Source organism: Parastagonospora nodorum (genome assembly GCF_000146915.1).
Source record: "Parastagonospora nodorum SN15 chromosome Unknown scaffold_1, whole genome shotgun sequence".
Taxonomy (NCBI): Eukaryota; Fungi; Ascomycota; class Dothideomycetes; order Pleosporales; family Phaeosphaeriaceae; genus Parastagonospora; species Parastagonospora nodorum.
Window position 1 is genome coordinate 2,284,314 of NW_001884549.1, and position 23,795 is coordinate 2,308,108.

The following is a 23,795-nucleotide window of genomic DNA, read 5'->3' on the forward strand; positions in this document are numbered from 1 at the left end:
CCTGTTTGGAAGAGACCTCGAGCGTTTTGACGTCGCTACAACCTCGAAGTCTGATAAGGCTCCTGCGATCTACCGGACACAACAAAGTGATCGATGTTATAACTGCTGGGGGCTCTTAAGCGATCTGTTCCGTGCCTATGACGTCTGTCAGATGCTGTGTCATTTCGCGACCGTTTTAATGTGGTCGTACAGCGAGGCTCCAGCAAAGCGAATGACTGGACCCTTTGCTCGAAAGCGCACCCATTCACCTGATCTCCAGCGGAATGACGCCTTAGCACCATTGATTACAGACCAAAAAACCCTTTCAGTCGATCTAAAGGTTACCGAACATTTGGTCGTTGAGGTACATCCTACTGGGATAGGCCATCACTCATGTCTTTCATCTGAAGACGACTGTGTACAATCGAGTGAGGGGTGCCCCAAAGCTCCCAACTTGTGTTTGGTACTCCCCTCATACTCCGCTTGTGACATGAGATTCTTTGAAATCATTCATCATATCCATGGAACCAGAAGGTCATCGATCGGGCCATAGTTGAGTGCACATTCCATATGACAATCAAAGAATGTACAGCGATGTACAGCGCACAGCGGTAGGCACAGCAAGCAGACTTCCGGTTCCATCCTGGTAGCGGATCGTCAAACGAGATGGCAGCAGCACCTGCTATTGGATAACGGATCGCTGCAATGAGGTCAGTCGCACATACACGCTAGCACTGTAGCTGTTGAGTATATCTACAGCAGGATCACCAGATATGGTTCGATGTGAGCTGTTCCGTTCATTCCCTTATTATTTGGACAGCACCCTATCGAAAGTCATGAGTGAAAAGTCCATCACCGAGCGCCGGCCGTCGGATAGCGAGACTGATACCGAATCATGTCAACTCAAACAGTACGAGGGTGGTCGCGAAGCATGGCTAACTGTGGCTGGCTCTGCACTCGTCTATTATGCCTCTTTCGGCATAATGAATAGCTTTGGGTTCTTCCAGAACTATTACACCGTGGTGTTCCTCAAAGACACACCTGCGACTACTATTGCCTTCTGTGGCACACTTCAGATGTTCCTCATGAACTCACTTGCAGCCGTCTCAGGAGCACTATGTGATCGCTATGGCGTCAAGGTATGTGTCTAATCTGACTTTGGTTTCCGATATGTGCTGACCACCCAACAGTGGCTGTATCTGGGCTCAGGTTTTGGCACCATTTTTGCCCTCATGTTGCTGTCCTTCGTCCAGGCTGGACAGTTCTGGTCAATCTTCCTGATTCAAGGGATGCTTCTGGGTTTCACCATTGCATTCGGCATACAACCTGCCATCACGGTTGTTGGACAACACTTCAATGCCCGAAGATCTCTTGCTATGGGTGTAGTGTCCACAGGTGCTGCACTGGGTGGAATTGGATTTCCACTTATGCTAGAAAAGCTTGTCCCGACCGTCGGATTTGCGAACGCCGTTCGACTGGCAGCGCTCAAAATTGGGTGAGTAAGGCAAAAACACTCAAGTGTGCTGTACTGACACACGCAGCATCTGCTACTCTTTGGCTTTGTGCATGTCAAAAAGCAAGCCACAAGGGCAAGATGGACGTCGCGCCGCCCTCATTGATTTCCGTGGGTTCCTCGACATCCGCTACACCATACTTTGTGCTGGCACTTTCTTCGCGATCCTTGGATTATGGATTCCTTCATACTACATCAGTGCGTTCAGGATTGCCGTTTCGAACTTTCAGTATCTAATCCGCCAATAGAAACATACGCAAACGTCGTTTTCCCGGGTAACAGTATCAGCGAGTACTTTCTATGCATCATGAATGCTTGCAGCATCGTTGGTGGAAGCCTGTAAGCTATCAGAGTACTAATATTGAGATTCTGCTGACAAGACCAGGGGAGGATTTCTAGCCGATCGTGTTGGACGCCTCAACTTCCTTTGGCCAATGGGTCTTCTTGGTGGATTCCTCTGCCTCTTCCTCTGGCTATTGGGTGACACCATAGGCATTCTTGTGGGATTCGTCGGTCTCTACGGTTTCGCTGCCAGCAATATCAACGCGCTGCCGGCATCGGCCGTGGGACAAATCACGCCCGATGGCAGCCTTGGAGCACGAATTGGGGCTTTCTACAGCGTCATCGCTGTTGCTAGCTTGGTTGGAACTCCTATCGGAGGAGCTTTGATCACAGACAAGGACACAAAAGATGGCTATCGATGGTTGATAGTCTTCTCGGTAAGTACTATTCAATTGTCACAGGAATACTTGAATTGACCAAACATAGGGTGCATCTCTCACTCTTGGCTCTCTCTTCATGCTTGCAAGCCGGCTATTGCATGACAGGGACCTACGAAAACGCTGGTGATGCGGCACGCTCGAGCTGCGAAATCGGGACACGTCAAACGCGATGGATATTCCTAACCCTACAACAGGCCTCGTACAGAGAACACGAGAGCTTTGAACTTCTGTACAACATTCGATGGCTCAATAGAGCCTACCCATGTCGACATATACAGCCCCTCACAAGTCGAGTGGGCACCGACAGTCTGGAACAGTGTGACCTCACTGTTCCGGCGTTTAAGCATCTTTCCTTCTGTGTATTACCTCAAGGCAACAAGGCTGGCACTGGAAACGGGAGGCAAGATCCCTCTGTGTTTATGTACCTTACCGCAACCCAATCATTCCTCTCCTTAAATTTCAATCTAAATTTCGCGAATCGTGCAACAGTTACTTTTCAAGCTCCATTGGGTAGACGAGAGACGAAGACTGTGGCGAGGCATTCATGTGATGTTGTTCGATTATTCGATTACAAGCACGTGGGCTCGACAAAACTGAATACAAATAAAAAAACCCTGGATCACGTTTGCTACCATCACAATTGTCTTTGAAGCATTCTAATTTGTTTATTGTGTGAGTTCAATGCTTTTGGGTGTAGGTGTAATGATCAAAACGCATGGATACGTAGAGATAGAAGCGAGGTCACTTTTCCCTTCCCCTTCCCAACACCGTCGGCCTGCGCCTGTTCATACGACAAAAAATCGATGTGTGACTCCGCATATTTCCTCCGGTCCTCTCTCACGCGTTAGGAAGGTGTTGGTGCAATATCTGGCTTGCCGATTTCCCGTGAGGCTCGTATGAACGAAGTGCCACAGGGCCATTGATTCGACCATAACGAAGCATACCCTACAAATAGCATCATAGGAGCTCCGATTTCTCACCCGCTGCTGCGCATGTATCCCGTTCTTCAATATATGTCATAATGGCAGTACGACCTTCGCTACACCCATCGTGGAACACGGGAATGAATTGCAATGCCACACTACCTTGTCGCACCCGCTGTCAGACTGATGGCACAACGTGCAAATCCCCATAAATATCGCCACAGTAGCTCACGAATCCCACTAGCTATGACAAATGCGCAAGCAGCGGCGAGATCTGTCACTGCACAGGTAGGATAGTCCATGTCACCGTGGGGTGAACCTTCGGGTACAACAATGATCAATCATTCCCCTGCATAAAATGGCACGGGAGTCGCCGTAATTGGCAGCTCATTCTCCAAACGGGCCTAAGTTGGTTGCAATGCGCTGTACACAACCTATGGTCGTATGGAGCGGCTCTTGCCTCGCACTGAACTTTCCTTCACATCGCACACCCGGTTTGCCTCCCGCAACTCGATGTTCTAGTGCAACGTCTTTTATTACATCGGCAAAATGTCCTTCGAGAACATCGACGACGATCGCCACAGTAACGTACAAGTCTACAAGATGTTTTGTCATCGACAAACGCTTCTCTTTCACGTCGTTGATGTTCTGAGAGACGCATAATAGACTTGCTGCCAAAGAAATACATAGCAGGAAATTCTGAGTGTAAAAAGTCTCTTCTCGTCGACCAGTGATATCTTACAACCTACATCACATCAACAATCTTCGTATTTTTGCCATGCGCACTCTGATTATTCTTCCTGGCCTTCTTCATTGGAAGGACTATACGTGCCAATAGGACTATAGATGAGCTATTTCTTGAAGCCAGTTTGCTAGCGAAATACACGTGAGTAGGCCCAGCTCCCGTGATCCCTGTCAACATACTCCTGATTTACGTCCCAGCTAAAGTAGTTGCTGCTACCACTCCACCTCACCCTTCATGTTCCACATCATCCATCACACGCATCAACACTCAAGGCCTCACAGCCACCATCACCTCCTACACCTCCCCTACGCCTCCCTTCCCCCTCCTAACAAACACCCCCTCCTCCACCTCTTCAAACCCCACCCGTTCATAAAAACCCCTCGCCTCCGGCGCACTCCTCAAATACACCGGCGTCCCCGTCCGATCCGCGCGCTCAAGCGCCCACGCCAACAACTTCCTCCCCACGCCCATGCCCTGCCACTTCGGCCACGTGCACACGGGACTGAGATACCAATGGGCCTGGCCCTGGAAAAACTGCGCGCGGAGCCGGTCGTTGCGCGCGATGGGAACATCCCACTGCTCGGCACACACATGCGCGAACATTTCCTCGACGTCGTGCTGCGTCCAGCGCATTTTCGCGTCCCAGGCGTAAAAGGCAATCGCGGATTTGCGCAGCGGATTGTGCACCGCGGACCCGGGGAGCGTCCAGCATGCCATGCCCATGCACTCGTCCGTCGGCGCGTGCACGGCTTTGATCCATTGGATGGCCGGGTCGGATAGGCTTGGGATGAGGCGCTTGGCCATCAGGGCGAGGCGAATGGCGGGTAAGGGGCGCTGGGAGGGCGGCTCGACGAGGTCCCAGAATGTGGAGGGGAAGCTGGTGTAGAGACATGATGCCTGAGCGGTGTTAGGGGGGTGGGAGTGGTGGGAGGGGAGGCTCACGAGCATTGAGGCGTCGGCGGGGGTGCAGGGGAGGATGAGGATTTGGTCGTTTGGTATGGGGTTACTAGGAGGGGGTGTTTTGGTGGAGGGAAGAGGCGAGATGTTGGACAGGGACATTTTTGGGGCTGTTGAGGAGTGAAGAAGAGCTATAGGTAGGTTCGAGATCAATGATATCGACTCTTTCCTACGATGTATGTCATCAGATGACGGACTTTTACGATTAGCTCAGTGACTTACTCATTGATGTACAAGAGCAAGTACGCAAGCTGTATGTTGACGGGAGATGATAAGCGGTACGTTCATCCCACTTTCCTTAATCTGACTAGTGCAGGAAGCAGCTGGCTGGTGCCTTGAAGTTTATTTGCAACGAGATGAAAGCGAACAGTTCCTTTGATGCTCTCAGGCTATTGAGGGAAACTGTCTTGTCGTCCCTGCAGGCTTCCCATGCGTGCAAGACTGCAGTAACATCCCAAGAAGTAGGCGTTCTCAATGTTGGCCCTGTTCTAAGTTGAGATACTTGCGAATTAAGCGCGTATACGAACTATACCATTAGTGACTAAAACGTGCCGTCACTTACCTGCCATCAAGTATTCCGATTATGTCGCCAGTTTCTCATCAAATCCAAGCCGTCGTCATGCCCAGTTGCGTCACCAAGATCGCCGTCTGGTCCAAAGAACTGCGAAAAGGCCAATTGGGTGAAATGTAAAAAGGATATATATCTGCCGCTATCAATGCTTCCGGCCTGTCTGTCATGAACGCCCTGAAAATGCATCCCTCATGAATCCGTACATCCCTCCTCTCAAAACGCCCTAGTCCCTATACAAAAAGATGTTCCATTACAGGGTATTTGCCACATCGTCGAAGAAGAAGAAGAAGAAGAAGAAGAAGAAGAAAAAAAAAAAAGGAAGAAAAGAGGTCGCAGACTCGCTCGCTCAAGGGGTCTGGGTGTTCAAAAGTTTGAAGGAAGAAAGGAAGAAAAGGCCGTCATGGTGTGTGAACAATCCTTTACAGTTGGCCCGTCATAGGCTTCCAGACGTCCTTGTGTCCCTTCTTGCCCCAGAACTCTTCGAACCACTCCTGGCACTTTCCACCCACCCAGCAGCCCGCAAAGTGCACGAGAAGGTCGCCGTCGCGGTAGCCCATGTTATCGCCGCCCTGGGCGTAGGCGTTGAATTTGCGCTGCGGGTATATGCCGACGTGGTTGCGCACAAGCTGGTGTTCGAGCATCAGATGCTTGATGGCGTCCTGCTCGGCACCGCCGTGTTCCTTGCCCATGAGCATGGTGTAATCGGTCATCATCTCGAGGGTCCAGCGGGTGAATGCGCTGCGGCGGAAAAAGGTGCTGCCGGTGTTGACGCTCTGGTGGTCCTGGGTGATGAGGATGTCGATGTCTTCGACGCGGAAGTCGTTGGGGGTGTTGATGTGGGTGGGGTTCTTTTTCAGCTGGCCGTCGAGGATCGGGGTGTCGCGCATCAGGCCGGCTTTGAGGGCGGCGGGGGACAGGATATCTTGGGCGAGGTCGTAGTCGGGGGTCATGATGATGATGTCGGTGTCGATCAGCCAGACCCATTCGGCGCTGGGGTAGCGGTAGAAGGCTTCGGCAACGGCGGGGATCTTGGACCAGGTCTGTAGCAGGAGCAGGGGGTTAGTTTCTGGTAGATTGGGAACGAGGTAGAAGGCGGGTGCGGATGCTTACGCGGTGAGCTTCGCCAATGTCGTAGCGGCTAGTGTTGAGCCACAGGTTCTGGTAGCCGTGTTTTGCGCAGTACTCCTTGCGGTCCTCGAGCACGCGCGTGAGGACATTGGGGATAGCGCTGTTGTGGCCGCCGCCGTCGCTCGCCGTCAGCACCACAATGTCGCTGTTCTTGGGCGTGCGCGCATAGCCATCGAAGCTGCTGGCGTATTTGGGCACCTTCCAATCCCACTCGGGCTGGGCCTTGAAGTATCCGGGCTGCGGCGTGTCGTTCTGCGTCTCCACGGGGGCTATCGCCTCGCCGGGGGCGTAGTTTCTGTAGTACTCGACGGGCACGTCGCCGAAGAAGTTGAAGAGGACGATGAAGATGGTAATGGCGGAGATGGCGAGGATGATGGCCCTGCGTGTATAATTAGCATCGGTGTTTGCAGATGCTATGTACGCCCTGCGTACGCCCTGCAAATCGTTGCTGGATGCGCGCCTTCCCCGGGGTCTTGGTGGGCTACGCCGCACAAATAAAACTGGGTGCCTGAACAAGGAAAGGCACGTACTTTCGCGGCAGCACCTGGAGGGCCTGCATGTTTCCTAGGTTGGGAAGTGATCGCAGCATCTGGCAAAAGTGCGCGAAAACGAGGACAGAGGGTTGTCTTAGGGAAAAGAGGATCTTGGAGAGAAATGAATGGATCTGGGCGAAGGAAGATAAGAACCCGTAAAGGCCCCCTTGAAGGCGCTCAGCACTCGCATCCGGCACCGCCAACCCTCAGCACCCAACTCAAAGGGCCACGCCGCCGCCAAAACAGCACTACCCCTAGTGAAAGATACCGCCGTGGTAAGCCACCCTAAGTGCTGACTCGGCACGCTCCGGCCTTGTCATTGGCCGCCGCAGAGCTCAACGTTTTTTTCCGCTGCGAAACGCTTTAATGCGCTAATTTCACTCGCGGCAAAGTTGACGCGAGGACATCGTGAAATCTCGCTGGCGCCCCCTTTCATGTGCCCAAGTGCGCGCTCTGGTCTCAAAGTAAATCTTCGTTTCTTCTAGGCGACAGCTAGCTCCCCGTCGCTGCAATATCGCTGCAGCGCCAGCTCTCTGCCATCGCAGCTGCTCAAGGCACCCGGCCGGCGCGTCATCTCCGCCTCGTATCCTCCATGCTGTGATCTGCCCCATTCGGCCTTGCGCCACTGACTCACGCTGAGCTGGCCTCTTTGCGCCGGTAGGGGTGCATGTAACGTTGCGCCACTCGAGTCGCGCAAAGGGCAGCCGCCCGCAGACAGGCAGAATCGAGAGCATCTGTTGAGTAGCACGGAATGACACCTTTGACAGCTTGCAAGAGCTCGCAGCACGGATGACTGATGATCGACTACCGGGGGGCCCGCCGTCAAAACCGCTTTGGGACTGCGTAATAGACCGAAATGGAAACAGCCTTGCAGGGGATGCGGAACAGCCGGAGACGTCAAATTTCCTCGCCCTGAAGAACATAAGGTTAAACGTGATTACGCAGCAGTATTAAGGCTCGAAAGCCATGCCTCTGTACAGCATGTCACTCCAAGATATCCCAGCATTGTGCTAGACAGTATCCGTCACATCGCAATCGCAGTAGGGCTGTATATAAATAACTCACAGTGGTTCGTTCGGGGCCCGGGAGCCGCTCTTGCCCTATTGGCCATCATGCCTGAGCTCAAAATCTGCTAATCACCATCGTCCCAACGGCTTCTCCGGGAGCACTGCGGAAGCCCGGTTAGTCTACAACCAACATAGCCCAACTAGGATCACGTCAGTACTCATTTGTCTTGCTCAACCTTCTGTCTTATCTAAGACAACCACTCCCCAAGCCACGCTAAACCCGACTCGTTTGGATCAACACATCTGTTTGTACAACTATGCCGTACTTTACTGAGATTGCTTCAAAAGCTGGGTATGCACTTCTCACAGCACCTCTCGTAGTCCTCCAGGCCCCTTGGGCGTTTTCAAATTCCACTGATGATGATCACATCGTTTTCTTCTCACGACCCATGCTAACTCTCCGCAGTATGCCACCCTAAGCCCGTCGACAAGACGAACCCCTTAAGCACCAACATCAGGACCCCCATCCAATCCCTACCGATCGCCATCCTCTCCCCATCACCAACCCCACACTTATTAACCCCCTGCTCCAGACTTCCACTCCCTCCTCAAGCCCTGCACCGGAAAAACACTCCTCGTCGCCCACTGGCCTGGCGACAGCACCTCGGCGGCCTTAATCGCCTCCTTGAAGAAGCTGCTTCCAAAACGCGACTTTGCCACCCACGGCGTCACGGAAGCCTTCATCTTCGATGTCTACGGCCTGCCGGACCTGTCCGGCGAGCTTGGTATTGACTTTGTGCCGTGTCTGATGTGGTATATGGATGGGGTGCAGGATGCGGTTGTTTGGCATCAAGGTACGTGAGATAGGGAGTGGGAGAGTGATGGGTTGGTTTGCTGACGTGATTCAGGGTGTATGGTGGAAGGAGAGAGTGTGGAAAAGGGGGTTAGTAGGGTTGTCGAGAGGTTGAAGGGGAGTTATGAGGTTGGGGCGGATATAGAGGGAAGTGATAGTGATTGGTAGGGAAGAAGACATACGATTAGCGAGAATTGACTTGTGTATAGGGCATGTGTCATGACGGCTTATGGGTGGTGTTGACGTTCTGCATGTGTTTGCGCTAGTGCGGCTTAGCGTCACCAGACGTGACTTCCTCGCAACTTCCTTTCACTCTGGACTGACACTTCCGAGGACTGGAGCCCTGGAATCATTCACATGCCCGCAGCTCCTCTGGTATAGGCGTCTAGCGCACTGTCTCTCCCGCGATGGACTTGGCCATGTACCTGAGGAGCGACTATACGGCGGCCGGTATGGCATGATAAGCAACGTTAAGAGTAGGGAAGCGACGAAGTGCGAGTCCATTGGTTACTGCGCGGATAAACCTTTTGGATGGATAGCTACCATTGTACGAGTACATGACCGAGATCGGTGCATACTGCGGCAGTGAAAAGGTCAACATACCAGTATCGTCCGCCATCAGGATCACAGTGTGCGCATAATCTGGACACAGGCCGCCTTGGATCTCTGTGGATACCTGTAGCAAATTGGAGAATGTAGAATCCCAAGTCTTCTTGTTTACCTGGACCTAACTGCATGGGAAATCTGGCATTTGACACTTGGACGGGACCGTTTCTATCCACCACAGCAGCCTCCTGGTAGCCATACTTGCACGTTTCCATCGCTTTCCACAAGGCCGACTAGAAAGTGAAAGGCCAGTCAATGACTCCCACGAATAGTCGGCATACGTATTCCTGCGCTACCCGCGCTGTGAAAGCCTTCCTCGTGCGAAGTCTTGGCACCCCAATGCCCTCCATATCGAGACCTGGCGCTTGCTCACCTACTCCCCTCCCCAAACTTGCCTGCGCACACTCGACTTGAGAATTGTTTTTCGTCAACCCGATCGGCTGCTGTACTGGAACGATTGTACCGCGCACACGTTGGCGCACATATTGCCTGCCGATAAGTCAGTAGGCTCGATCACATCTCGACCTGATCAATTCACTAACCCTCTCGCAGCGACTCCTCTCTCGAATCATTGTAAAGCTTGCACCACACATACTACACGGCGCACACATCGCCCACAGACAAGTCAGTAAGCTCAAGCTCTCGCCCCGACCAATTCACTGACCTTCGCGCAGCTCCCCCCACTTTTGCCCCTGCATCCACTTCACCCACTCTACGGTTAGAGTGCGCATAATTCGACTTGACTCGCGCGTTTCGTGTCACCAGGCGCCATGGCGGAAGCTCAGCATGCGGCGCAGCTTTGGCAGTATATCGCAGCTCATCCAATCCTTGCGGTACTTGCTGGCTTTACAAGCGGGAGCGCGTTCTATGCCTCTTTGACTCATCCTGCCTCACCAATCGGCTTTGGTCGTCGCCTCACTGCAGCTGAAGCACATGGACCGCTCCCAGTAGACATACCAGTGGATGTTGATCCTCTGCCTCTACCAGCTGCAGAACCGGCGATCCCGCCTTTCACCAAAATCGACCTTCCACACATGACGGCCTACGGTGCTCTGCAGCCAGTAGCCCTCCATGCCCAGACCACTCTTGATTCAGGCCATCTTCTCGCCCCGGTGACTCCTAGCAGCGGGCAAGAAATCTGCATGCTCTCAGGAGTACTCGTTGCGCTCGTTGGCATTGGTGCCGCCTTCACATCCATCGAATATTTGCGCCGGAAAAATGCTAGGAGAGCGCTCTCGGATGATGATGCCATTGCTTGGCTACAGTCTCAAATCAACAATGCAAAGGCCGACATTCAAACTCTTGACAATCAGCTTCAGACTGCTCAAGGCATCAATCAGACTCTTAGCACTCGTCTTCAGAGCCTGCAGAGCGTTCAGACCAATAGTCAAACTCTCGCCGATCAGCTTCAGAGTGTTCAGACTAATAGCCAGACTCTTAGCGCTCAGCTCCAGAGTGTTCAGACCCACAATCAAACTCTTAGCATTCAGCTTCAGAGCGTTCAGACTAACAGCCAGACTCTCGCCAATCAGCTTCAGGGTGTTCAAGCCGATTTGATGACTTCTCAAGCATCGGAGCGGTCCTGTCAGAATAGCATAAGAGCCTTGCAGACACGTCTGGACCTGGTCAGGACGGTTGAACTGGCGGAGGCCAACCAGCAGCTGGAAAACACTCTTCGTGAGAAGGAATACATCAATGAGGCATTGAGACAACTGGCGGAGGATCATCAGGCGGCTCTTCGGGACCACCAGACGTCCTTGAAAAGGGAGCAAGACGCCCACGTCGCAGCTTTGACAGCCTCGGAGGCTGAAGCAAGTGAAGCGAATGACCGCAGGATGTCTCAACTTGCCGCTGAGAAGGCTGCTCTCGAGCGAGAGCGAGACAACAACATCGCTGCTTTAATAGCCTCGAAAGCTGAAGTAAGCAAAGCGAATGCCCTCATAATGTTGCAAGAGGAGACGGCCACAGCTTCGATGACTGCTCTTGAGCGAGAGCGAGACAACAACATCGCCGCTTTGACGGCTTCGAAAGCTGAATTGAGCAAAGCGAATGCCCTCAGAATGTCGCAAGAAGGGACGGCCACAGCTGAGATCGCTCATCTCAAGCAAGAGCGACTTAACTACATCGCGACTTCAACAGCTTCAAAAGATGCAGCGCTCGAAGCGAGTCAACTTAGGGTGACAAATCTGATGACCGAGAAGGCGACCCTTGAGCAAGAGAATCTCGCTTTGATGCGGAAGGAACAGGGCCAGATCGTACATCAGACCGCCATTGAGGCCAAGGTAGATAACTGGGTCGCCAAATGCTCTGCCTATGAACAGGAGCTCAAAGAGCATGAGGGGGAGAGCTCCGCTTACAGGAAGAATTGCAAAGACATCATGGCCGACATGATGCGCATGATTGCCGAGAAAGACACCGTTATCTCATCTCTCGAGACTCAGCTGCACAATTCCAAAATCACCACAGCTACTGCAGGCGTAGAACTCGATTCGGAGCGATTACGGCTTCAGTCTGAGATTGGCAGCATGCAGCAAGAGGAAGAAAGACGGACTACGGAGCTTGAAAGCCAATTCGACACTATCGAGTCTGATATGAATGACCTCAATGAAAGGCTCCAGTCTCTCCAAGACGAGAAGGAGCAGCTAACAACTGACCTTACCTCTGCTCGGCAAGCTTGCGCTGAGAAGGATGGCAACATCTCGGGCCTCCAAAGCGAGAACGGGCAATTGTCTTCTGAGCTTGAGTCTCTCAACCACGAGAAGGAGCAGCTGACAATTGACCTCACCTCTTCTCGGCAAGCTTGCGCTCAGAAGGATGACAACCTCTCGAGCCTCCAAAGCGAGAATGGGCGACTGTCTTCCGAGCTCCACCGATCTCAACAAGAATGCTTCAGGCAGGACGAGGTCCTCGATAGCTCTAGGGAGTCTGAAAAGAAAAAGCATGATGAGCTTGGGGAAGCTCTCCATTATATGAGCCAACTGGAGTCAGAGGTCGACGAGTTAAGAGCCAGCGAAAACAACCTTGAGGTCGAGTTGCAAGAATTGCGACAGGAGCATTCCACCCACATCGGAAAGATCGAAGCTGATCAAGACGACGTCACCGCAGCCGCGGTCAAGGCTGCTGTCGATGCTGTTGTTTCGCGCGAGCAGGAGGAGACGAAATCCACCCTTGACAAGCATACTGCCGAGCTTGAGAAGCTCAAGAGTGAGCACGACATTGCCACCGACTCTGCGGTCAAGGCTGCAATCGACAACGAGCGGAAGAACGCTCAAGCTGCTCGCGAGAATATGGTCTCCGAGCACACCGCAGCCATGGAAGATGTCAAGCAGAAAGCAAATCTGGATGAGAAAGAGCTCGCCCGGAAACACGAGCTTACTAATCAGCACACTGTGACGCGCCTTACGACTGAGAAGACCGATGCAGTCAACAAGGCTCAGTCCACTATCATACCTCTGGAGAAGGAGCTTGAGGAGACTCGTCACACCATCTCATCGCTCGAGAACAAGCTTGATGAGAATCGTGGTACCATCTCATCCCTGGAGAACATGCTTGAGGAGGCGAACACGCGTGCCATATCTCCGGAGAAGGCACGTGGAGATCTGCAGGCCCATTTGGACGATCTGAAGGACGAAAAGATCGCTGCCGAGAATTCACTCAAGGGACAACTTAAACAGCATCAAAGTGCTAAACAGCTAGAAGTCGCCGCCAAAGACCGCGAGATTGCCGATATCACCAAGAAGGCCAACGACCTTTCTGCCGAAATCGCCGAACAGGGTCAACGTTCGCAACAACTCGAAGTGCAACTTGAGCAGAAGACCGGGGAGCTATCCAGCCACTTGGAATCGCATGCTGCCGAAGTTCAGCGCATCGGCGATATTAACGAACAGCAGCTGATCCAGATCCAATCCTTGAACGAGAGTGCGGAGAAGGACAAGACCGAGCTTAACAGCTTGGCGCGCGAGAACGAAAAGCTGCAAATTCAAGCCGATGGCGATGCTGCAGCAGTTCAGGCTGAAATTCAACGTCTGGAACAGACCGTCGACAAGACTGATGCCATGCTTACGGCCTTACGCGACGAGCTGCATGCTAGTACACAGGAGAAAGAGCAGGCTGTCATGGAGCTTGAAGAACAGCGCATGGTTGATGAACAGGAGACAGCTACCAATCTCCGAACTGACCGCGTCAAGGTCCCCGACGGGCTCAGATGGTCAAATGCCACCACGAAGGATGACTACCAGGATGTCGTCCGCCATGGTATCATCCAGCAAGGCAAGTATAGGTTAGAGGGTCTAGTGCCTCTACTTCTGCCATACACCGACCCATTCTATTCTGAGCTACCCCAACCCATCCCACAGCCTTGCAATTTCTCTGACGGAGGCGATATGCACTCATGCGGCCATTGCCATGAGACTTACGGCCGCCGAGACTACTACAACCACGGAAAGATGTGTGGGTTCTTCTTTACCGACTATGCCGTGTTTTGCACACACTGCGAATCTCTCTTTCTGTCAAATGGTGCTTTCAAGAAGCACGAAGAAGTGTGCGGTAAGGCCCGTAAGTCTGGCATTGCACCCGAGGTTCTCGCGAAGCAGCCGCCTATGGATGAGTTCGACGTCCTTAAGAAGAACGCGACTCAGACTCCCTCTACCTCATCCTCATTCCAAGACATCGCGCAGAAGAAGTCAGCTGCTCTGGGCTCAGTTCCTGAAGATACTCTTGTTCGTGCAGTCCTACCTTTCGCTGATCGGGACTATGCGTCTTGCAACCTACCAGAGCCAGTTGAGCTGGATGCGGTACTTCCTCGAGGCTTCATGGGCGACACATTCGGCCATAAGTTCTGGTGCGACAATTGCAAGCTGTGGTACAAGAAGACTGCGAAATCCGCGCATCTTCTCGCCTGCAACTCCTTCTTCAAGGGTCGCGATGGGCACCATCCCCATGCGTGTTGCCAATTCTGTGGCGACATTTTCCGAGACAATGCGGGCTTCCTTAAGCACATGGAGCTTTGTAAGATGAGCCCATCGAAGGATCTCTGCTTGTTGTGCCACGAACTCTTCAACGTTGAGAGCAACGAGTTGGCTGAGCACACGCCAGATTGCTACGCGAACCCAGATCGCGCTCACTATGTTCTCCCAGCACGACCTGATCTTCGGAAGAAGGCTGCTGAAACTGGACTTGAGGCTCAAGGATCTGATAGCAACCTCACGATTGGCAGTTCTTCTACTCCTACAGGCCCTGCAGTCGAACGTGCAGCTTCTGGAGACGCTCAAAATGATTGGCAACTTGGACCTCAGGCCCTTGCATCTGCCAAAGAGTCCACCAAAAACACACCTGCGGCGGTTTCATTGCCTGGTACTGATCGTGCATCTCCAAAACTTATTGACGCACCTGGAGACAAGGAGCTATCTGTTGCTCACACCACAACTACAACCATCGCGGGCTCCAATATTACACCCACTGCGTCGCAGACGGCCTCTCCATCTGCTAAGATTGCCCCTGGCTCATCCGAGTTCACCAAGGTTCATATTGGCGTGAACCGATCACCACAGCCGCCTATCCCTTCTACACCATCTCCCAGCACGGTATCTACTCCTAGGAGCTTTTCCATCACGTCCAGCAGCATACTCGCGACTCCTTTCGTGCCGAAGACCGTTTCTCCCACTCCAAACTTCCCGGGCCCACAGAGTGGCTTGGGCATGTCGCGGTTCTCTCCCGGCTTCGTTGGCTCTCATCCAGGTCCACCGATGAACGCTTACAACAATTACTCGCCATCACCACCGCCCTCGAACTTCCAGCCTCGTGGCTTTGGTTATGGAGGCCCACACCCTCCGCAGTTCAACTCTGGCATCTCGACGCGTACGATGAACAACCCCTTTTTACCACATGATCAGAACGACACCGGCTTCCAGCGGAACATTTGGGACCCTAATAGTTTCCAACCACAGATTCAGGACAACAGAGCCTCCCCACAGAACATGCAGGGCGCCACCGGTCTCCCGCCGCCTCAACCCAACGACTATGGCTCTGCGCCATCCACTTCCACTGGCCGCTTCTCGCGACCCATCAACACTACCCTCGGCAGCGCTAACACTCGTACATTTGTGTGCAAGCACTGCAACCTACGCCTTCCGAGAGGCATGCTGTCGAAGCATATGCCTGAGTGCCGAAAGTGGCGCCACAGTGCGCGTGACACCCCACCGCCCAACAGCGACGACGCCATCAAGTCTCCCGCCAGCGATGAGTCTACCAACCCGCCCAGCAGCGATGATCCTACGCACCCGCCTGACAGCGATGATGCTATCAAGCCGTAGACGACGTTAACGACGAGATGGATTTTACGACATGAAAAGCGGACTCTGACCGCGATAAGTCAACAGAGGATGATACCCCTTGCGTCCAATACCCCCTGTGTTTCACTGCGTTGCTTTGATTCAAATTGCGCCTTTAAAAAGTTCTTTGGAGGATTCTTGCTTTATACTGCATTGCATTTTGCTTCAGGCGGAATCTGGCCGCGAGATCAACAGAGTATGAGCGAGGATTAAACGCATGCCGTTGAGGTTATGGCGTGAGCTTGACGAATACTAGATACGAGGAAGAGGAGGGATCATCTAACTTGGAGAATACTAAACACCAGGAGATTGACGGTGGCGCTTGAAGAATACCAAATTATAACCCAAAAACAAGACTTGCTGCTGGCTCAATTGTTGTGATGACTGGTGATGAGAGATTTTGTGGGCGGCTAGGTGCGACGGGAAGTGTCTTTGACGTTAATCATCGACTTGTACATTCGTGAATTTTACGTATTGATGGCTTGATCTCCTAACCACAGGTATGTTAATTTTCAGCGTTCCACGTTTGCGTACAAAAGAGCACTCGCATGTCTCTGAGTCAGATTAATATGGCTGTCATTTAGTTCTTAAGGGATGCGCTGAAAGTAGGTGGATGATATCACAGCGAGCAACAACACACGTAGATTTAATCTGGCTGTAAGTGATCAGTATGACCCAGACCATACCCGTGAAAGCATGATGCATCCCCACATTCGACGTCACTCATCGAGGCAGCAGCTCAAAAGTGATATGACCATGCTAGCGCGTCACAGGGCTCCCCTCCCTTCCTACTCATATCTACAGCTACTCACAGTGACCTCCCCATATTCATCTCTACACTCCTGTTGCCTTGCACAATCACCTCAAACAACTTCGGACTACTATCCACAACTTGTTTTGATACTGACATTCTTTCGCCTACTACTAGTACACAATGTCCCAGCCGCCAGCTGGAGACCAGCAACCCATTTCGAACCCCAAGCGACCGCGTGAGGGAGAGAGCTACGAGCCCTATAAGCGTGCACAAGGACTTGAGTACCCGGACATGGGTGTCCGAGTCGAGGACAATGCGTATCCGCAACGAGACACGACACAAGAAATGGTAAAGCTCACATCAGATTTCCCACCTGGACACTAGTGGGCAAGATGTACTAACAGAACATCAGCTACCTAACCTTCCAAGCTGGAACAAAGGTCCATTACGGATGGGCGACCAATTGCCTAGGACTGCCATGCCAATCAGCGATGTCAGTGCCGATCGTTCGAAGGAATTAGAGCAGGAGTCTAACAATGTGGAGATGCAGAAACAGCATGTTCAGCGACCACAAGCTCAGACTGTGAGACGTACGAAGACGAAGACTCCAATGGCATATGCCCGTCCCGATCCTCAGCCTTTAATACAAGTGCAGCCAATTCACGCAGCTCACCCACACACTCCATACCAATCACAGGTAGTACAAGACAGCTTACCGACGCCGGCTATCACTCCCCGGAGAAAACCCAAGACGAAGGGCCCGGCTGGGAAGCCTGCACAGGCAGAAGGTCCATACACGGCACAAATGGCTCCCAGGAACAGTGTAAATGAGCCTGCTTTGCCAAATGTTGACGCACAACAGATTCAACAGCAACCTCAACAGTATCAGCAGCATCAGCAGCATCAGCAGAATCCGCTTCAAAGCGTCTATGTTCACCAGCATACATACGATACAAGATTTCAGAACGGTCATTTGCAGCAACAGACTCCGCTTCATCAGCAAGTGCGCGGTCAAGAGCAGCTCTATCAGCAACCCTTCTATGGGCAGCAACCTGCCATGGGCATGTATGCTCTCCCGAAGATCACATCTTCGAAGTTACCTGTGGTCCAGACAAACTCTCGTCAACACCAGATGCCAGGGGCTGCCAAGTCTCAGGAGAAGGTTGCCGAGACTGCGGCGAATGGTCCTCGTGGACCTATCTCTGCCGCATCGTATGAGCCATTCCGTCAGTCAAACCAGTCAAAATGGCTCGCAATTGCATGGAAAGCCCTGACCCTGCCGAAATTGGACGTACTCCCTGGCATAAGTGTGCAGCACCGTCTATTCATTGGCCCAGAAGAGCAGCTAGTCGTTCCCACTTTCGTGCTGAAGATGCGGGGACTAGATGCTCAGAGTCGTCTTGAGGCCTGGATCAAGATCATCAAGCTGGGGCGTTCTTTTTACACGACATTCCCTAAAGATTCCCAATGGGAGAACGCGTGGGCGGACATACTGCAATTTAGTCAAAAGATGCTGACCCAGGAGCGTCGATTTTACAACTGGATCGAGAGGATTGATCCAGCGGAGAAGATGCGAATCTTCAAGGAGCGGATACTGCATGTTCGCGTAGAACCGAGTCTTGCTGATCCTTGGAATCCTGACTGGACTGACCCGGAGCTGAGCGAATTTGCGAGGCAGAAGCCTTATTTCGCAGCAGCTGTGAGCCCTGTCTACATCTCCAAACCTCCGATCAACCAAGCAGGTGTCCATGCACAAATCCTATACGCCCAGGATGGTAGCAGAGTAGATTCGCCAATGAGCATACAAGCTGCTCCCAGGCATCTACTTGCTTCGGCTCCTTTTCAGTCACCTCCAATGCATGAACAAAGCACTTTCCAAGATCCGAGACTTGCTCCACCACCACAAGCACCGGGTCACGCGCGGGCTTTATCATTTGCTGATCAAACTCCACGACAGACAAAACCTCTCCCAACAATTCTTCATTCCCCTGCTTCACCACGAAAGCGAAAATCGGGAGCCAACAAGAAAGAGTCAGCTTCGAACAAGAAACTTCAGACTGATAGAGGCCAAGGTGACCAAATGCAGCAGAAAATGGCACCCTGGCTGAAAGAGCTGGAGAAGACATACCTTGCCAACCAGGCCGAAATCGATGCTTACTACATGGAGAACAACGAGTTGAACATGCGGAACTTGAGCGACCATTTTTCGGACAAGATGAGGACGTGGAACGGCCGGCCTGAAGCACTGAAATTAAGCGTATCCGCATCACAACAGATTCCAGACAACATTCAACAAGGTCCAACATCCCAGGCGCCTTTCCCAAAAGTAGAGCCAGCACAGCCTGGTCAGTATACTGCTGAAGAGGAGATGATCGCCGAAGGTGCCGCCCAGGCGTATATCGCAGATTTGAAGCGGGGAACGATTCTTCCTCCTACTCAATCACATATGCAGAGCGATGCGATACGGCCTCGACCACATTACTCTGCTCCACAGGCGCAGAAGTTTGCTCCGAACCCGCTTGTGAAATCCTGGCCTGGTACAGTGACGGCACAGAATTTCGTGGCTCAAGGGCAGGTAGCACCGCTGCAGACTGCTCCAGTGATGCAGACAGGTGGATTACAGCAGACGATTCAACCTACTGCTCAGCAAAGCCAGCAGCAACCGACGCAACAATTCCCAACTTCGCCAATTGATACTACACATGATGTATCTTATGTCACTCCATCAAGCCAGCCGGTCCCTGATCCAGTCAACACAATACCGCAAGCTACACCACCGCAGCACAAGAAGCCCACACCTGTCTTCAACCCTACACAAGAGGCTCAAAAGACGGTGTATCGCCAAATGCTCGCGCGAAATGCAGCTCTCGACAAGAGACTTGAGCTACCAGAATCTGAGCGCATTGTCGTTGGCGGAATCGATATAGCGGCGCTGCTCGATGCTGGCACTGATATGATGAAGATCGTCAAGCAGATCACGCCGTTCATGAAGGAGGCGGAGCCAGTCATTGAGCAACCCGAGCTTCCAAAGGACACTACCGAGCAAGTCGGTGCAGAGATCGACCCTCCAGCCGTAGCGCCCACCTTCATCAACGCACCAGAACACGGCTGGAACAATGTCGAAGTCATCGACGAGACCGACGTACGCTTCTGGCCCGGGATGGACAACATAGATGAGGTGTATTGGGCCGAAAAAGGCAGAAACGCGTTCATAGGCGAGACGAAAGCTGAGCGGGATGAGTGGGAGGCTCACGTGGCTACGGAGTATCAGCGCGAGATGGAAAAGTTGGACGAGATGTTCGGGACGGATTCGTATATTGGGGATTTTTAGATAGGATGTTGTTGTTATCTGTCTAGGGATTAATCTCATGAGCCATAGTACATACAATGGTGGGCTTGAGCATTTTCGCAATTGCGTTGAACTACACGCAATTAAAATGTATTTGACTATAATTTGCACAAAGCGTGAGCTTCTGTTACGATTTACATATGTCTGGAGCTATCGGATATCCAAGTACCGTGCCTTGCGGCCTTTCACTTTAGCCTTGAACTAGCATTCGAAGTGAATGCGGGACGAGACTATGGTCGTCGCGGGGCTTGGCACCTATTCATCTTCACCTTCGATACTCCCAGCCACAATAAGACTTTTCGACGCTCAAAAGGCCTTTTGCACCGCTACCTCCTACCCAGATCCAATACCTACCCAACCACTTAGCGCTCTACTCATCCGACTATCTCTGCGACTCACGGCAATCTGCAAGCGCACTCCACACCCTATACTTCACTCTCAACTCTATCTATTCGGAGTTACCAAGAACGGCTATGCCAGCCAGTATGCATAACCAGGGCTCCGCAGACATGTCGTTCGCCCTTTTTCGCGGCGACAAGGTCATCCTACCAACCAAGCGCAACTTTGGGCCCGGTGTCATTGAGGAGGCCAATGAGCGACTCAAGGAAGAGATCGCAGCACGTCGGCGCTATCAGGCTTCAAACCAGCCAGTTGACCCGGAGCAACAAGTTCGAAGCGAGCTCGACAAGACCAACCAGGAGCTCGCCAAAGCTCGTCGCCGTCGCGAGGCGCTCCAGGCAGAACTGAAAGAGGTACAGATGACCGAGAGCGTGCTGGAGAGGAAGAAGGGCAAGATTGTGGAGCGCATCAAGAGCATCCGCAACAGGAAGAAGGAGAAGACAGAGCAGGAGCGACGACGGCAGGCGGCGATGGCGAAGAAGCAGGAGGTCAAGGGCGCGAAGCCGGCGGGCATACGCAAGACGATACCGCCAAAGCCGGCGCCCATGATGAAGTTCTCCGGCTTTCGGTTTTCGAAGAATCCTGGGGTGTGATTGTGTGAGGAGGTGCATGGCAGGTCGTACAGGAACAAGGCACGGCTGTGTCATGAGGGTACATGGTGGGCTTCAGAGAGGGAGGGTGAGAAGCATGCGGACGCACATTACGGGCCTCACTATACACGGAAATAAAAGAAACTCAATATGTTGGAAAGGAAATTTGTTGTACTTGGATGTGCAGATGAGTGAGGTGAAGTTGGTGTAGCCAGCGACTAGTTTCCCCACATAGCTGCGGGTCCGTGCAGGTGCCCTTATTCTCGTCATCATGCATCACCACCTGTGCTTTTTGTACATGCGTCAGCTGTTCATGAATGTACCCCACAATACGCGCTCTTGAAGATACTCCGTTCGTGCGCACATGCTCTGTTATCGCTGCTGTAACCTCCCATGCGGCCGTATCACATCAATAAATCAACCCTGCATCGCATCACTGCCGATATCGCTCGCACGTCATCATCATCGTTCCAGGACCACAACCAGAAAGAGTAGGTACCGAGGAATAAGATTACCGGCTGCGAGCCGATTGTGCATACAGCCACCAACTGCAGCACCTCCACCACCTGTGCACCTCTAACCTCCGGGCCGCTAAACAACACTCGGAAGGTGGTACCTGTTTCAACGCTTGCCGAGACGTACCACGAAGCAATCAAGAGGCACAGCCAGCCTGCACTAGCACAATCCGACTGTATGATCGCGTGCTTAAGCCTGGGTTTGGGTCAAGCTTTCGTATCTACACGCCAAGTCTGGGGAATCGCGGCTGTCTGGCTGAACGGTACCACGGTACTACAATAGTACTCGCTACCCAGGGACCTTCGCAGGGAGTCTGAACATTACCCAGTATTGCAAAGATCTTCTATGTCTACCCACATAGAGAAGATGGAGACAGAAACCCTTCCGCCTCTGCTTGCGCTCCCATCTGAGCTTGTTCATCACATTCTCAGCTACTTGACGCTGCCAGATCTCTTGACAACCGGCTTAGTCAGCCGTGCAGTCCACGAACACACGCTTGAAGACACCCTATGGCACACCTTCGTTCAGGACCAAGTTCCCGAACGCATACCGAAGCCCGCAAATCTCACCTGGCGAGAGTTGTTTATACAACATCACCCGTATTGGTTCCTCACTAAGAAGAAGATCTGGTTTGCCGACATTCCACATACTGGAAAGCTACTCGTTGCAAGATATGATCATAGAATCAACGCCATCGAAGCTTACGCCCTAGTCGCTGAGCGCCGACAACCTACATTCCAGACATGGGAGTACAACCCGGACGCGATCATACACACCTTCAGTCCCAAGGTGCAGCTTGATCTCAATGCTGCTGTCATTCGGCTCGATGCGGAAGCTTACGAGCGGGCAAGTGGCGACATTGGATATCGACTGCAAAAGGAAATACCCATGAACGTGTCCTACGAGCTGTCTCCATCGACTGCAAGGCTCTACTCTCGACTAATGCTTGCGAGAGGATGGCCCAAAGATATAACTTCATATGCGACACCTGTCTGGCCACCGCTAACACTTCCAAGCCCGGTGCGAACGCGCAACGACCCACCACCTTCCGCCTTTCGACAGCCAGCCCAGAAGCCTGCTACTCTGGACGATATGTCTACTTCAACGTTTCGGATCCGCCGATGGATGGAATTTGCGCCTAGACACCACGGCCTCAGCATGCGCATTGGAGAGGACATCAGCACGTGGGCGACGTTGCCTGAAGAGTGCTACACCCCCACGGCACAAAAGCCTTGGCAAGGTATATGGTGCGGTGACTATGCGGGACATGGTTGCGAGTTCTTAGTGATCATGCAACCAGACAACCCCCAACCGCTTCCAGAGCGAGCGGAGTGGGCAATGCGATCTCGCGAGCGAGATGGCAGCGTGAGTAGCGACGGGTCGTGGAGTACTGCGCCTACGGATGCTGTTGCCTCTGGGGACGAGGATGACGACTTCGAGACTGCAGACGACTTGGAAGATAGTGTTGCCACTTTACAGGCAGCATTCCATGCGGCGAGTTCGGGAAGTCATACAGAAGAAGATGTAGAAGAGCAGGACGAGAGCGTCTATCAAGGACGCATCGAAGCTGTGAAGCTGACTGGCGACCCGAACATCCCACGCGGCGAGTATACCTTCATCGCCCCTGATATTGGACAGAATGGTCTGCTCAGAGTAGCATCTGAGGACATGTTCAAGGGTGCAAGGATCGTCAAGTCTGTTGGACACATTGCTGCACGCGGGTTTAGAGATGGTATTGCATTCCTTCGTGGACCTGAACATTCGTGACTGACTTCTGGCAGATACCTACATGACCTCCCAGCTCATCCTCATCTCACACGACCGATTAGCACAGTATTGGGAGACCTTCGGCCATGTCTCTTTCTACCAGCGCGTCAACATTAATGATTTTTCGCGTGTATGAGAGAAGGGTACTAATGGCTGCGACGACTGTTTAATCTTGCCTTGGGATCAGGCCGAGCAGATGTTGTTTTGGTTAATGTCATTTTGTTGTAGGTCTATAATTCCGGGGATGGCGCTCGCTGTGCAGGCGTCATCATGTTAGCATGTCATCTTGCTTAATTGAATGAAACCGTGTTTCCAAATCTGGAATTACCCTTTACCACGCGCCTCGCCACCTTTAAACGGCATGTGGTCATATGCAAGGCCCGCCATGAGACGCACTAGTGCTAGACCCTTGTTGGTGATCCCCGCGGACGTCATTGCTTGATCAACAAAAATCGCCGTCGCACGGACAACAGCCCTCGTTCTCTATTCCAAAGGCAACACTGCTGAGCAACTTCTTACGACCATACTCTGGGATAGATAATTGCTCACACTCA

At 52.5% G+C, this 23,795-nt stretch overlaps 11 protein-coding genes across 11 annotated transcripts; 7 read left to right on the forward strand and 4 right to left on the reverse strand.

Moving 5' to 3' along the window:
* Positions 1–815: 815 nt before the first annotated feature.
* Positions 816–2,250, forward strand: SNOG_01035 (hypothetical protein; the record flags this gene model as incomplete). The annotated part of the gene is made up of 6 exons (XM_001791642.1): positions 816–1,118; positions 1,170–1,474; positions 1,521–1,690; positions 1,741–1,831; positions 1,878–2,211; positions 2,236–2,250. The coding sequence occupies 6 exons, from the start codon at positions 816–818 to the stop codon at positions 2,248–2,250; spliced, it is 1,218 nt and encodes a 405-aa protein (XP_001791694.1).
* Positions 2,251–3,555: 1,305 nt separating this feature from the next.
* SNOG_01036 (hypothetical protein) lies at positions 3,556–3,789 on the forward strand (the record flags this gene model as incomplete). The annotated part of the gene is made up of 2 exons (XM_001791643.1): positions 3,556–3,631; positions 3,722–3,789. The coding sequence occupies 2 exons, from the start codon at positions 3,556–3,558 to the stop codon at positions 3,787–3,789; spliced, it is 144 nt and encodes a 47-aa protein (XP_001791695.1).
* A 387-nt stretch (positions 3,790–4,176) lies between these two features.
* SNOG_01037 (hypothetical protein) lies at positions 4,177–4,941 on the reverse strand (the record flags this gene model as incomplete). Its single annotated transcript, XM_001791644.1, has 1 exon — positions 4,177–4,941. One exon carries the CDS (start codon positions 4,939–4,941, stop codon positions 4,177–4,179), a length of 765 nt encoding a protein of 254 aa, XP_001791696.1.
* Positions 4,942–5,829: 888 nt separating this feature from the next.
* On the reverse strand, positions 5,830–7,097 carry SNOG_01038 (hypothetical protein; the record flags this gene model as incomplete). The annotated part of the gene is made up of 3 exons (XM_001791645.1): positions 5,830–6,450; positions 6,521–6,917; positions 7,069–7,097. The coding sequence occupies 3 exons, from the start codon at positions 7,095–7,097 to the stop codon at positions 5,830–5,832; spliced, it is 1,047 nt and encodes a 348-aa protein (XP_001791697.1).
* Positions 7,098–7,552: 455 nt separating this feature from the next.
* Positions 7,553–8,182, reverse strand: SNOG_01039 (hypothetical protein; the record flags this gene model as incomplete). The annotated part of the gene is made up of 2 exons (XM_001791646.1): positions 7,553–7,983; positions 8,137–8,182. 2 exons carry the CDS (start codon positions 8,180–8,182, stop codon positions 7,553–7,555), a joined length of 477 nt encoding a protein of 158 aa, XP_001791698.1.
* A 213-nt stretch (positions 8,183–8,395) lies between these two features.
* Positions 8,396–9,099, forward strand: SNOG_01040 (hypothetical protein; the record flags this gene model as incomplete). Its single annotated transcript, XM_001791647.1, has 3 exons — positions 8,396–8,543; positions 8,672–8,932; positions 8,987–9,099. 3 exons carry the CDS (start codon positions 8,396–8,398, stop codon positions 9,097–9,099), a joined length of 522 nt encoding a protein of 173 aa, XP_001791699.1.
* A 268-nt stretch (positions 9,100–9,367) lies between these two features.
* SNOG_01041 (hypothetical protein) lies at positions 9,368–9,736 on the reverse strand (the record flags this gene model as incomplete). Its single annotated transcript, XM_001791648.1, has 2 exons — positions 9,368–9,607; positions 9,701–9,736. 2 exons carry the CDS (start codon positions 9,734–9,736, stop codon positions 9,368–9,370), a joined length of 276 nt encoding a protein of 91 aa, XP_001791700.1.
* A 571-nt stretch (positions 9,737–10,307) lies between these two features.
* Positions 10,308–15,848, forward strand: SNOG_01042 (hypothetical protein; the record flags this gene model as incomplete). The annotated part of the gene is made up of 1 exon (XM_001791649.1): positions 10,308–15,848. One exon carries the CDS (start codon positions 10,308–10,310, stop codon positions 15,846–15,848), a length of 5,541 nt encoding a protein of 1,846 aa, XP_001791701.1.
* Positions 15,849–16,800: 952 nt separating this feature from the next.
* On the forward strand, positions 16,801–19,951 carry SNOG_01043 (hypothetical protein; the record flags this gene model as incomplete). The annotated part of the gene is made up of 3 exons (XM_001791650.1): positions 16,801–16,968; positions 17,402–18,319; positions 18,626–19,951. The coding sequence occupies 3 exons, from the start codon at positions 16,801–16,803 to the stop codon at positions 19,949–19,951; spliced, it is 2,412 nt and encodes an 803-aa protein (XP_001791702.1).
* A 503-nt stretch (positions 19,952–20,454) lies between these two features.
* SNOG_01044 (hypothetical protein) lies at positions 20,455–20,961 on the forward strand (the record flags this gene model as incomplete). The annotated part of the gene is made up of 1 exon (XM_001791651.1): positions 20,455–20,961. The coding sequence occupies one exon, from the start codon at positions 20,455–20,457 to the stop codon at positions 20,959–20,961; it is 507 nt and encodes a 168-aa protein (XP_001791703.1).
* Positions 20,962–21,840: 879 nt separating this feature from the next.
* SNOG_01045 (hypothetical protein) lies at positions 21,841–23,377 on the forward strand (the record flags this gene model as incomplete). Its single annotated transcript, XM_001791652.1, has 3 exons — positions 21,841–22,395; positions 22,537–23,206; positions 23,256–23,377. The coding sequence occupies 3 exons, from the start codon at positions 21,841–21,843 to the stop codon at positions 23,375–23,377; spliced, it is 1,347 nt and encodes a 448-aa protein (XP_001791704.1).
* Between the last annotated feature and the right edge of the window lie 418 nt (positions 23,378–23,795).